The sequence below is a fragment of the Apodemus sylvaticus genome, chromosome 14 (assembly GCF_947179515.1).
Source record: "Apodemus sylvaticus chromosome 14, mApoSyl1.1, whole genome shotgun sequence".
NCBI lineage: Eukaryota > Metazoa > Chordata > Mammalia > Rodentia > Muridae > Apodemus > Apodemus sylvaticus.
This window is the reverse complement of record NC_067485.1, coordinates 10,985,317-10,998,198: the sequence shown is the minus strand read 5'-3', so window position 1 is coordinate 10,998,198 and position 12,882 is coordinate 10,985,317. Positions and strand designations below refer to the sequence as shown.

Below are 12,882 nucleotides of genomic sequence, written 5' to 3'. Positions count from 1 at the left end.
GTTATTTTTTGGTGTGTACACTTATTATTAGCAGTCAGCGTTCACCAAAAAGAAATGTTTAGTATTTTTCCAGTTTTGAGTATTTTTCATTATCAAAATGTGAGTATCCTTGCCTACTAAGCACTCGGGATGCATTGTAGTTTGCAAATAGTTTGTAAAGTGGATTATCTTCATTCATATGTTCTCACGTGAGCTCTGTGAGCAGGCATCTCATGTGCGTGTGAGTGTTCTTCATTCTTCAAACTATGTGTAGTAATAGTGAGTACTGAGTAAGAATAGCAACCAAACCTTTCTCAAAGATAGAGTTCCCACCACTGCACATCTGAGTTCCCACCACTGTACATATGAGTTCCCACCACTGTATATCCAAGTTTCCACCACTGTACATCCAAGTTCTCACCACTGCACATCCAAGTTCCCACCACTGCACATCTGAGTTCCCACCACTGCACAGCAGAGTTCTCACCATTGCACATCTGAGTTCCCACCACTGCACATCAGAGTTCCCACCACTGTACATCAGAGTTCCCACCACTGCACATCAGAGTTCCCACCACTGCACATCAGAGTTCCCACCACTGCACATCTGAGTTCCCACCACTGCACATCTGAGTTCCCACCACTGCACATCAGAGTTCTCACCACTGCACATCAGAGTTCCCACCACTGCACATCAGAGTTCTCACCACTGCACAGCAGAGTTCTCATGTATACCTTAAGATCCCAGAAAGGCATGCCATAGTTTAAAACTTGAGACAAGACCGCAGGCTTAAGAAGGATGGTTTAACTGCCAGGGAGCTGTGGTCAGGGTAAAGAGAATACCGAGTGGATAGGCCTGCGGCCTCCCCTGACATGCTGTGTACACCTGCACAAAAAGGTGACACAGTGCCACTGGTGTTTGCCCTCGAGGCTAAGGCAGCAGAACAGGGATTAGAGAAAAGCCACCAAGAGAATGCTAGCACCAGAAAGGGAAGACCCTGGCCTCTCTGAGGAGCATGAGGTGTTTTGCTCTAAGGAGTTTTCAGGGGCCTCCTGTGGGAACCTCATGAAGGAAACTGTGATGAGTGGTGGAGAACTCAGAGGGATCTAAGTTCGTTAATTCATGTCCATTCCACCAGTTGGTTACCTCCTAGGTTTGTGGAAGGAAGGACAGATCATTTTAAAGACAGCTGAAAACAACACTGGAAAATGCTGTGTTGACTGTCTCCCCCACGGAAGCATCGCCTGTCCTTCAGCAGCCTGAGTACTGCGCTACCCGGGAGCCTACGGAGGCTCTCACCAGATGAGCAGTTATAAGCCTTAGTCTTAGAGAGCATTATGGGCCTGTTCGTGTGCCTGCTCATGTTAAAGGTATTGTTTGTGTTTGTTGAGGAATTCTGGGAACTTCCAGGTAGTTTTGTGGGCAAAAGTAAGTGGAGAGTGGAGAGAAGGATCCTTCTGTACATCAGACTAAAGAAAAACCAACACAGGACCCTCTCCCCCCCTTTTCTTCCTGTGACCTTTGCACGGTATGGGGAGACGAGCCAGGAGGGGGAGCATGTTTCCAGGGCATCCGAGTTGCTGTTGTGCCCCAGAGTGTGATAAGCTTCCTCCTGACATATTATTCTGTGGACCTAACTCCTAGAATTAGTGACTTACCTTGCTGTTCCATTAAATTAATTTTCTACAATTCACTAAAAGTATTCTCAAAATAGAATACCTCTATTCATATTAACTTGCAGCTACCCAACTTAGCAATGTCTGGCATCACATTTTTAGGTGTGTATTATAGTAACTTTTATGAAGAAAAGCAAGTTACATTGTATTCTTTCTCTTTTGAACTTGCTGTCTGAACCCGGGGAACCGCTCTGACATGGTGCACTAGAGGGCGCTGTGTTCTAGGTCTTCCTAAGTCCTTGTCTAGACTTTGCACTTCTATCAAAAGAATGTGAAAGGCATTTTGTCCTTTTGACAGTATCCTTTGCCTTACAGAAACTTTGTAATTTTATGAGGTCCCATTTAAAAGGATATTCACCAACCCTAAATCCGACAGAGGGCTAATATCCAATATATACAAAGGACTCAAGAAGTTAGACCCCAGAGAACTAAATAACCCTATTAAAACATGGGGCACAGAGCTAAACAAAGAATTTTCATCTGAAGAACTTTGGATGGCTGAGAAGCACCTTAAGAAATGTTCAACATCATTAATCATTAAGGAAATGCAAATCAAAACAACCCTGAGATTTCACCTCACACCAGTCAGAATGGCTAAGGTTAAAAACTCAGGAGACAGCAGGTGTTGGTGAGGATGTGGAGAAAGAGGAACACTCCTCCATTGCTGGTGAGATTGCAAGATGGTACGACCACTTTGGAAATCAGTCTGGCGGTTCCTCAGAAAACTGGGCATGACACTTCCGGAGGACCCTGCTATATCTCTCCTGGGCATATACCCAGAGGATTCCCCGGCATGCAGTAAGGACACATGCTTCATTATGTTCATAACAGCCTTATTTATAATAGCCAGAAGCTGGAAAGAACCCATATGTCCCTCAATGGAGGAATGGATACAGAAAATGTGGTATATTTACACAATGGAATGCTACTCAGCAATTAAAAACAATGAATTCATGAAATTCTTAGGCAAATGGTTGGAACTGGAAAATATCATCCTAAGTGAGGTAACCCAATCACAAAAGAATACACATGGAATGTAATCACCGATAAGTGGATATTAATTAGCCCAGAAGCTCTGAATTCTCAAGACACAATTAGCATATCAAATCATTCCCAAGAAGAGGGAAAGAGAGGGCCCTGGTTTTGAAAGGGCTTGATCCAGCATTGTAGGGGAATACCAGGACAGGGAAATGGAGGGGGGTGATTGGGAAATGGACGGAGGGAAGAGGGCTTATGAGACCGATGGGGAGGGGGGAACTGGGAAAGGGGAAAGCATTCGGAATGAAAAAAATTAATTAAAAAAAAAAAAGAATGTGGAAGGCAGGTGAAGGCAGCTCTCCTGCTCTGCCTGCTCTGTGGACATTCTTCTTCCCTACTGTGGGGAATCAGCTTGGTTTTGAAAATGCCATCTCTATATAACTGTGCTTCACCTCCTAAGCACCGTTCTGGAATGCTGATTAGCTGGAACGCTGAGGCCAGCTTCACTGTTCAGGTAATTCAGAGCCCTCCACCTGCCTTCAGAGCCTGTGTAGCACGTCCTTCCATGTCTTCAGCAGGAACGTGATGCTCATCTACTGAAAGCAAATGTAATCTCTTGAAACAATCCTAAATTGTTGGACACCAGTGAGCAATACAGAAGTCATCAGATCAGACAGTGATGGATATATACTTTTAAATCAAAACTGAAATTCTTGATGTGCTAGTCTTACATAGATATTGTGACTTGGTGGACAAAGATACAGACCTGCACACACACACACACACACACACACACACACACACACACACACACTTCAAATTGGACTGTGCAGTGGGTCCTTTTGTGCCCGGGAACCATCACTGGCTCTTGTAGCCACATGTAGGCATGCATGTATGTGCAGTTGGCTCTGTGACACACTATTCATTCACAGGAAGTGCTTGTGAACACCCTCACCTGCACATCTGCCACTGCAATGACTGAATGTCATGTGTGGCTCTGCTTTCTCCCGCCCTGAGGTAATGCAGGCCATCATTTCCTTACTTTCTTCCTTAATTTGATATCCTCTGCATGTTCTTGGAAATTGTGTTGTTCCATCTGTTTTGACCTTATAAAAAGAGCACCCTACTTTGTGTAAATTTTTATTTTTCAATTACTGTATATTTGTATGATTTATGTATGTTGTTATATTTAACAGCACTCTTTCGTCTGACTGCTGTGTACTTTTTGGCTCTGTAATTATGACCTGTTCTTTAAAATCTGTCTCTGGTAAAGGGCACTTGGAGTATCCCTGGTTTTACCTTGACAGGCAGTGTTTTCATGAACATTATTGTGCATAGGAAAAAAATGGAGTCATTTCTCTAGTAATAAAGGTCCATTGATTGTCTTTCCTTTAACATATCTATGAGTCAGGGTGGAATCATTGCATATTTGAAAAGGACTTGAGCAAAGTTTCATGAGGGAGGGTTCCAGATGATCACTCCATGTCTTACTGACCAGCCTGAAGCCAGAGCTTCTCTCTTCCTTTGCACATCTGTATGGTTCTGTTCTCTCTTAGGCACTTCCTTTCAGCAGCATTAGAATATATCACTGGGTCACTGTGTACATAGTGGTGCATGGAAGTAAGTCTTGGTATGCATATGGTGTTGCTGGATGAGGCCACCTGACCAAGCTCATGCGACACATCACTTAAGGGCAGTTTCCTTCCCATCCAGACATCCCTGCATGCATGCAGCCTCCCTGAGATTCCGAATATGCCCTTTTAGGGAAGATGCTGCCATTCACTTCCTAGGAACCTGTTACGCTTGCAGAGCATGAAAGAGTTTGGATAGCAAGGCCAGAAAACCTTATCCCTGTGAATGGCTGCTCCTCCAGCTAGCCTGACAAGGTAAGAGCATTGCTGAGAACGCATCACCTTAGCTATGGACAGTGTCTGGATTTTGTCAGCCTGAGTTTCTTACGTGTGCTGTTCCAGGTCTTGTGAACGGCTCTTCACTCTGGTGTCATAGAAAGCCCATCAGGCTGTTCCTCAGTTTCAATCAGAGAAGTGGCTGGCTCGGAGATCTCAGAAACACAGTCTGGACATGTGAGAGTTCATTCGTTTATTTCAGGCACCAGAACTTAAAACTTGAAAACATAAGACACCCTGGCCCTCTAGATGGCAGGCGGATCAGAGCCCACCTGTCAGAGTGGCGATGAGTCGGAAGCAGAATTGTGAGCGTTTGCACGGATTTGTGTTTCTGTTAGAATGCACATTTCTTCAGGAGCAGGGTGGGTTCCGCTTTCTGAGATGGCTTTGAATTTAGGAGCTCCGGTCTTTGTCTCTGCTTACAGGTATGCCGTGGGGTCACTGGAGTCACAGTTTTCAATGTGTACATGCGATTGTATGCCAGGGTAAACTTTCTGCAGGGGCAGCAAGGTGCCCAGCTTCTCACCCTTTTTGATAGAACCTTTATACTTAATTGGCTTAATGTAGAAAATTTTGACACAGAAACCTAAAAGAAAATGAAGATATTATTTGGGCTTCTGTACCCTTGAGTCAGAAATTTAAAATACGGGGCTAGGGATAAGTTCATTGGTATGACCCTTGCCTTGAAGGTCTGGGGATCTGATTTTATCCCTATAAGCAGTGAAGACACTGAGAGCTTTGGTATGTGCTTGTAATCTCTGCCCAGGGGAGGTAGAGGCAGATGTCTTCCTGCTGATGCACTCCTCAGCCAGCCTGCCTAGCCTACTGGCCAAGCTTTGGGCCAATAAGATACCTTGTTCCAAATAGCCACTTTAGGAAATTGTGTAGCAGCTGGAAATACACACTAGGTATGACAGCACACTGCTGAGTTCTGAGTGTGCTCGCCACAGCAGACTTCAGAACCAGAGAAATAGCCACAGGCAGGTGGGATGTCCTGGGACCACTTGAAGCAGAATCCTAGTACATGGATGCATTGATCAGCTGACCCCAGTAACCCCCTAGTCTGACTGGAGGAAAAGAGTTATTTTGGCTCGTGGGTAATTTGACTGAGAATGGCCCCTGTAGACTTATATTTGAATGCCTGGTCTCCAGTTGGAACTGTCTGGGAAGAGTTAGGAGGTGTGGTCTTTTTAGAAGGGGCGTGTCCCAGGGAGTGGGCTTTTGGAAGTTTCACAAGTATGATCCATTCCCAGTTAACTCTTTCTCTCTGCTTTGTGGTGGTATCTCAGTGTGTGTGTGTGTGTGTGTGTGTGTGTGTGTGTGTGTTTGTATGTCTGTGTATGTATGTGAGTGAATGGCTTGGAGTTCACCCGTTATGCTAGACTGGTTGGTCAGCAAGTCCCAGGAATCCTCTGCCTGGACTTCCCCAGTGCTGGTGTTAAAGGGCATACCACCATGTTGGGTTTTCAACGTGGGTTAAAAAGGTTCCACTTGGTCCTTGTGCTTGAGAGGCATGAATTTTACATAACAGGCTCATCTTGTAATTACACATATGTCCACTTCTGTGGTGGTGCGATGGTTAATCTTTGCTGTCTAACTGGAGTTAGAACCATTAGAAGACAAGCAAAGGATTTTCACTGATGTTTAACCAATGAGGAAAGGCTCTGTCTAATATGAGCAGTACCATGGGCTCAGGGCTCAGACTGAATAAAGGAGAAGGAGGAGCCTGGTGAGCACCAGCCCTCATCTCTGCTTCCTGACTGCAGATCCAGTGTGAGCAGCTGCGCCGTGCTCCCACTGGGTGCTCTTTCTGCCTGATAAACTGTATTTATTTTTTATCACAGTAAAAGAGGGTATTCCAGGGGACAACTCATCACCAAGCCTTTGAGAGACCCCAAGCCTTCGAAAAGCTATTTCCTGACTGTTTTCTGTTACTTAAATGACAGGAGGAATTGGTGTCATTAAACTGTGTCTTTGCTGTGATACTTTGTAGCCAGAGCCAAGGTCAAGGTGGCTAAGAGATAATAAAGTAATCAGATTCATTCCAACCCTAGAATTCTTGTGACCTAGAAAGGAATAGATGGGTGGCCAAAAAGCCCTACTGGATATCCTCACCTACACACATACACATGCACAGAAATAAGTAAATGAATGTCAAAAATTGAAGGAAAAGAAAACCAAGGCAGACAGCACTGGAGGAAAACCATGCAAGGTTATCCTGTGCCCTCCAGAAGCGCTCAGGTGTGTGCCCATACACGCATGTGCTCTTGCATGTAGGAACTTGACTGTGCACACATGCATGCACACGTGCATGCACACACACTTAAAAAGAGTGCAAGAGGCACTGGGTATATATAACCCAGTAATAGAGCTGGTGTGAACACTAGTCTAGCTTCCATCCTTAGCACCACAACAGGCACCAGAAAATTCCTAGCAACATTTTCCCAGTCATCTAAAACTGGAAGTTACTATAGTGTCCATCTAAAGATGGACATGGAATATGTATAATACAAGAATGAACATGGGCCTTTGGGGATTTTACGCTCAGCTCACTAGCCCACTCCCATGATCTGGAATGTTCTCCCCTTTTTAACAAGCTGTATTTATTCATCTCTAAATAAAAAGAATGGACATGGATGTAAGAACACGGGGCGGGGTGAATTGCACAACTGCGATAGGTAATTCAAGGGACTTCATAAGAAACAGTGCAGACTGCTTAAGTCCAGTTATCTTTCCAAACAGGCCAGACTAACATGCTGTGCTTAGTGACTGTCCTTGCTGAGAGCAGCAGTATAGTGCCAGCACAGGGGGCATCTGGGGGCTGGTTCTCTTCTGTCTTGTTACCCAAACGTTAACAGCTCCTGGAATTCCACTCCTGCATGATGGACAGTTTTGTTCACATATCGGATCTCAATAGAATTCAAATGAACAAAGCACCAATGCAGAGCCTGGGGCCTTGCCTTACCAAACAGAGGCATTCGGAAATAGTCGGCATTCACCGGCTGCAGAAGTTAGTGAACTGTGGGATTCTGGTAAATGGAAGTGTGTGTCTGTTGTGGATATCAGTTCCGCCCAGACAGTCTTCTAAGCAGAGGCACCTGGGCCACAGAAGGGGAGCCAGGTCAGCTATGGAGTTTGGTGATCTTATCACATAGGCGGGCTTCGGGGAACCATGAGGAACCTTCTGTTTTCTGCTGGGATTATCCGGTATGTTCTAGATCTTACTATCTTGGAAGAAACATGAGACTTCTGTCTATGGAGCCTGCATTGAATAACTAAGCCTCAGCACCCGGACGGTGTCCCCTCAGCACCCGGACGGTGTCCCCTCAGCACCCGGACGGTGTCCCCTCAGCACCCGGATGGTGTCCCCTCAGCACCCGGACGGTGTCCCAGATTGATACTCTTACCTCTTCCAGACAGTCGAACACCATCATTGATGGCATTTCTGTTTCTATAGGGTTTCTCCTGGCCCACTATCTTCCCGGTGAATGGTGCGTACACCACAGACCCATCTGAGCACAGGACATCCACACCTGGGTGATGCTTTTGGGTTCTAGAATATAAATAAGCACCATCAGAGAGGGTGTTCCAAGGAAATGTAATGCTAGGATTGTGTTCTTAGTGTACAGTTCGCAGCCTTGGGCATCAAAACTTGAAACAGCCAGAAGATACTGCAGTGCCCAGGATATGTTATTCTGTTTAGGCCAGTTAACCTCTCTGTCCACACGTACTGGTGATCATATTATAAAGAGTAAATAATTTAAAATCATATTTGATTTATAATAACTCTTCAATGATGATGTTTAAGGCTTATAATATTATTATTATGATTATTTTTATTAGAAAATTCATTTATTTATTTTTCTTACTATACCTTCATTTTGATTATTATGATTATTGTGTGGTATTTTGAAAACAAAGTGTACAAATACATTTCCAGAATCTTGACCCCTTCAAGGCCTTTTATTTTTTCAGTGTTGGGAATCAAACCCAGGGCCTGGTGGGTTCTAGGCCAGTGCTGTACCACTGAGCCATACACTTCTTCTCAAAACCAATTTTAAAATGTTACTGTTTTAGGGGACCCTATTGTATAACAATTGCCATGTGTTTTTTTTCCAAGTCTTTTTTTTTCTCATAGCAAAAGTACTCACAAATACTCTTCTGTTGGTATAAATACTTTTCTGTTGGTATAAATACTTTTCTGTTGGTATAAATACTTTCCGTTGGTATAAATACTTTTCTAAAACAGCGAGGGACTCCCCCCAGGCTTGTCAAAGCTAATGATGCACAAACAAGATCGTTCCATGAAGTGAGGCTTCTTGAGTTTGTCTCTGACACAGCAATTCTGGCTCTCACTGCCTGTCTCCCCAGGATCCTTCTCCCTTCTAGTGGGCACCACTGAACCATCGTATTCACAGGGATGGGATCCTCAGGCTGGTGTGTAAGGCTGCCATGGTCAGGGTGCACGGGAAGGGCCTAGAGTCCCTTCTTCCTGTTTGCCACGCCTCAACCCTGTCCTGCGCATTTGGTGCGTCTGTGCAAGCAGGAACATGTGGGATGTCTGCTCTGATTAGGGTGGGGACCGGTGATGCAGTTAGACAGGTGGCCGCTTTGTGCATGGTGTGCATGTTATTGGAACCTCAGGAGTCTGGCCCTCAGCTGAAAGGGATTGCCACTTTCTTGCCTGCTTAGAGTCTGCCTCTAATGTTTGAATTCCAGGTCTTTGGTTAGTAAAGGTATTCTGAATGCAAAAAGAGTCCAAAAGGCTCCATTCAAATGTAGCCTTTACCATCTCCAGCTCTACTGGATGATCAACCAGTTCAAATTCCTTATCTATACAATGCAATAAGATAGTTTTGTTTTTCATTTTGGAAGCAAGTGGAGAATTTGAGAAGGAACAACAACAACAGCAACAATAACAACAACAACAACAATTACAATAACAACAACAATGATAACAACATTAACAATAACATCAACATCAATAACAACATCAACAACAATAACAACAATAATAACATCACCAATAATAACAACAATGATAACAACATCAACAACAATAACAAAATCAACATCAATAACACCAATAACAACAACAACATTGCTTTGATTCCTTTCTCTCTCTCTGGCTTTGTCTCCAGTACCATCTTGAAGCAGAATTTGGAAGCTGCTCCAAATACAGTCATTGCTGCACACAGCACTGGCTTCCAGTCTGTCCAAGGGAGGTCACTGTGGGTCCTCTAAGTAACATAGGACAATGCAAAAGGAGAGGAAGCAGCAAGGCGGCAGCTGTGGGATCGCCCATACCTTTGAGCAGAGTACTGGCCACAGCCGTAGCTGTCACATGTCCGGATCTCGTTGGAAGACTTGCCGGCACATATGTTAGCCCATGGTCCTGCCAGGGCTACAGAGGAGAAATATGAGAGTCATGGGCACCCACAGCCTGTACGTCTCCCCAGGACACTGGGGTCTAATCCCCCCTCATTTGGTCAGTGTCTCCTATGAACAGCTCATTCAGATATTAAATGTGATCCCCTGGCTATGTAATTCTGTGCCATATAAAATACTTATTTATAAGCATGAACCTCCATTATATCACTGCTTGGAATCATTCACGAATACGAGGTATAAAGTGTACTTTTTAATTTTCCTTTGCTTGTTGCAGAGCTGGGGTTCACCACGGCTAAGCCTACGAAAGGCACACAGCTCAAAAGCAGACGAGCCTCAGGAAGCCTCGCAGGGGCTTTGACATGCTGTCATAATCAGGCCTAAGAATGGCATCCGAGCAGACGTTTGACTCACAGTCGACGCATACTCTGAACCCCCAGCTTTACGAAGCATGACCTAAATCTCATCTTTGCGAACACAGAAGTGGATATTTGAGATGTGATTGAAAGTAACAATCCACGGTTCGCCTAAAGTGAGACCCAGAGGATGCTGGGAAGGGAGCAGAGGTGATTGCATGAAGGTTCCGAAGAGTAAACACAGTCAGAGGTGCTGACTCTCACCATATTTTATGTAGGCTTTAAGTGCAGCTTACCCCTTTAGTATCATAAGTCATATCAGTTGTATGTACTCCCTGATTCTCAGTATTAATATTTGCAGGGGACAGTTAGCAATTTCAGCCTCCCACTTTGAAGCAAAAGCAAGAGCATGCTAATTTAACAGTTGGCTTTCTTTAAAGTTGTTTTACCCGTCACTAATGTCTATGCTGTGAAGAAAATCTTCAGAATATGTCTGTAAAGTATATTCATTACTGTAACTTCAAATGTGAGTCTCAACGTCTTCTAATGTGGATCTGAGCTTCAAATTAATGCTATGGTCAGGCCATAGCAGCGTGGAACCAGCATTATCCTGGGCAACTGAGGGATCTAGTGGGTAGTTTATTAATCCATTTGTCTTGTCTGCTGTGCACACCAAGAGGACTTTCCCTTCATCCCAAGCCAGCCTTTGCTGTGTCAGGAACTTCCCACATCCAAGACTTGAGACTTTCACCTTCTAGGGTTTTTGGGGTGGGGGGGTTGGAGGTTGGGGTGGGGGGTGGGAAGGGAGATGGAAGCTAGGGGAGGTGTTACTAAGTTCCAGGCCAGGACTGAAGGCTCCTCTGGAAGTCTCCTTTCTCTGTGTTTACATTCCCTGACTGAAGAATCAGATCATCAGGAAGAGACGTGGGAGAAATCCACCTGCTCCGTTCGCTACACCATTCCCACTTACTACAATTTTAGTTATTAACACTAAATTTTATGTCACATTCTGCTATGGTTGGCTTTTAAGTCTATGCCTGAAACTGGGAGTAAATCGCGTATATAATTCTTAAGTTAGCCGGGGTCCCGACATTGTACTTTTTGGACTTACCAGTGGAAATCAAAGCAGCTGGAATGAGGATTGCTGTGGGAAACATCTGGGTGCTGCTTCCTGTTTCTTCCTCTAGTTAGAACTGCTCCCGTGCACATACGATCTGCAGGGACTGAGTCAATCCTTTCTGGTAATTCAGCTTTAGAATCCCGTGTTTCTCCGAGATTTAATACAAGTCACGGAAAGCAAAATGAGTCAGGTTAAACTGTAACATTCTGTGGAGAGAGCTGTCTGATGGCACAGAGACCTCTGCCAAAGCCTTTGATCTGGAGAAGCAGCCAGTGCTATCAGAAATACTGACTAAATATTAACAGGAATGATACAGCTGATGCAGACTGGTGTCGTTTGGCTGGGGCTGGAGGGAATGGTGGTATAGTTATTGCTCTCTGCTGGAGGCCTTTCCCTCTGTGGGGGAGGCATGGTTCAGGAAGAGCTGACTAGTATGGAGGACTCTCCCTAATAGCTGTGTACATCTTAGGTGTGGTGGGTTTTTAACCATCCAATTAGATTCCATCTACATAAGATTTATAGAAAACATTGACAGTTCGATAAATTTTGCTAATTTCTTTTGAGCATGTGATTTTTAAATGCTTATAATGGTAGAAATTAACACCTAAGGAATCCATTGGTAGAGGAAATTATAGTTGAACTATGAAACAGGTCACTCAATGGAGTATCAGACCTTAAATAAAACTATATTATTATTATATCAATATCAATTAATATATTAATATATTAATATTAATAATATATTAATAAAATTAGATTCTAAATAGACTATTGAATGAAAAAGCACTTCTAGAATTATGTATTATATACCATATCCTTTCTTTAAATCTTCCAAACAAAAAGCATTGCCCTTCATGAATGTTGTGTGCGAAGCAATGATGCAAACCCACTTTCACAGACTGGGAGGAGTGAGCTGCGTGGAGCGTCGTGGCTATGTAAGCTCTAAAATATTTTGTTTCTGGGGGAAAAAAAGCCAATGGAAACTCTGCAAAACATTAATTTGTCAATTATAGGAGGCACAGATGCAACGTTCTCTAATTCCCTCTGTGCTTTTTATTTATAATTACATTTTCCGAATCGGAATTTTCATATATAAACTACCAGCCCCTCACTACCCTGAACATCAGACAAGGGCTAGACTTTTCTGTGAAGCCTCTGCCCTTGCACACCTGGTCAGCGGCTGAGGGGACTTGTGCTAGAACTCTTCCACATCTGCGGCCACACCCTGTCCCACGTCTCCCTGGACACTTCCCCAGTCCGTGGTTTTGGCTCAGCTCTGTGGCTTTGACCGAGTGAGTCAGAGGTGACAGCAGGTCCCTGTAGCCTGGCCTGGTCTTGGTCATTGCGCCCTGCTTCCGGTGTTCTGCCAGCGCCAGGCTGCCCGGCTGCCCCAGGACACAATGAAGATCCACGTGAAGCAGAGACTCCCAGCTGAAGACAGCCCAGAACACCCCATCACGGCGAGCAACATTACACC

The 12,882-nt window shown here is 44.4% G+C and overlaps 1 protein-coding gene across 1 annotated transcript; it reads right to left on the bottom strand.

The window, feature by feature from the left end:
* Positions 1-4,960: 4,960 nt before the first annotated feature.
* On the bottom strand, positions 4,961-11,442 carry Lect2 (leukocyte cell derived chemotaxin 2). Its single transcript, XM_052157726.1, has 4 exons — positions 11,397-11,442; positions 9,849-9,945; positions 7,949-8,094; positions 4,961-5,127 (listed from the first exon to the last, which is right to left on the bottom strand). Exons 1-4 carry the CDS (start codon positions 11,440-11,442, stop codon positions 4,961-4,963), a joined length of 456 nt encoding a protein of 151 aa, XP_052013686.1.
* Positions 11,443-12,882: the final 1,440 nt, after the last annotated feature.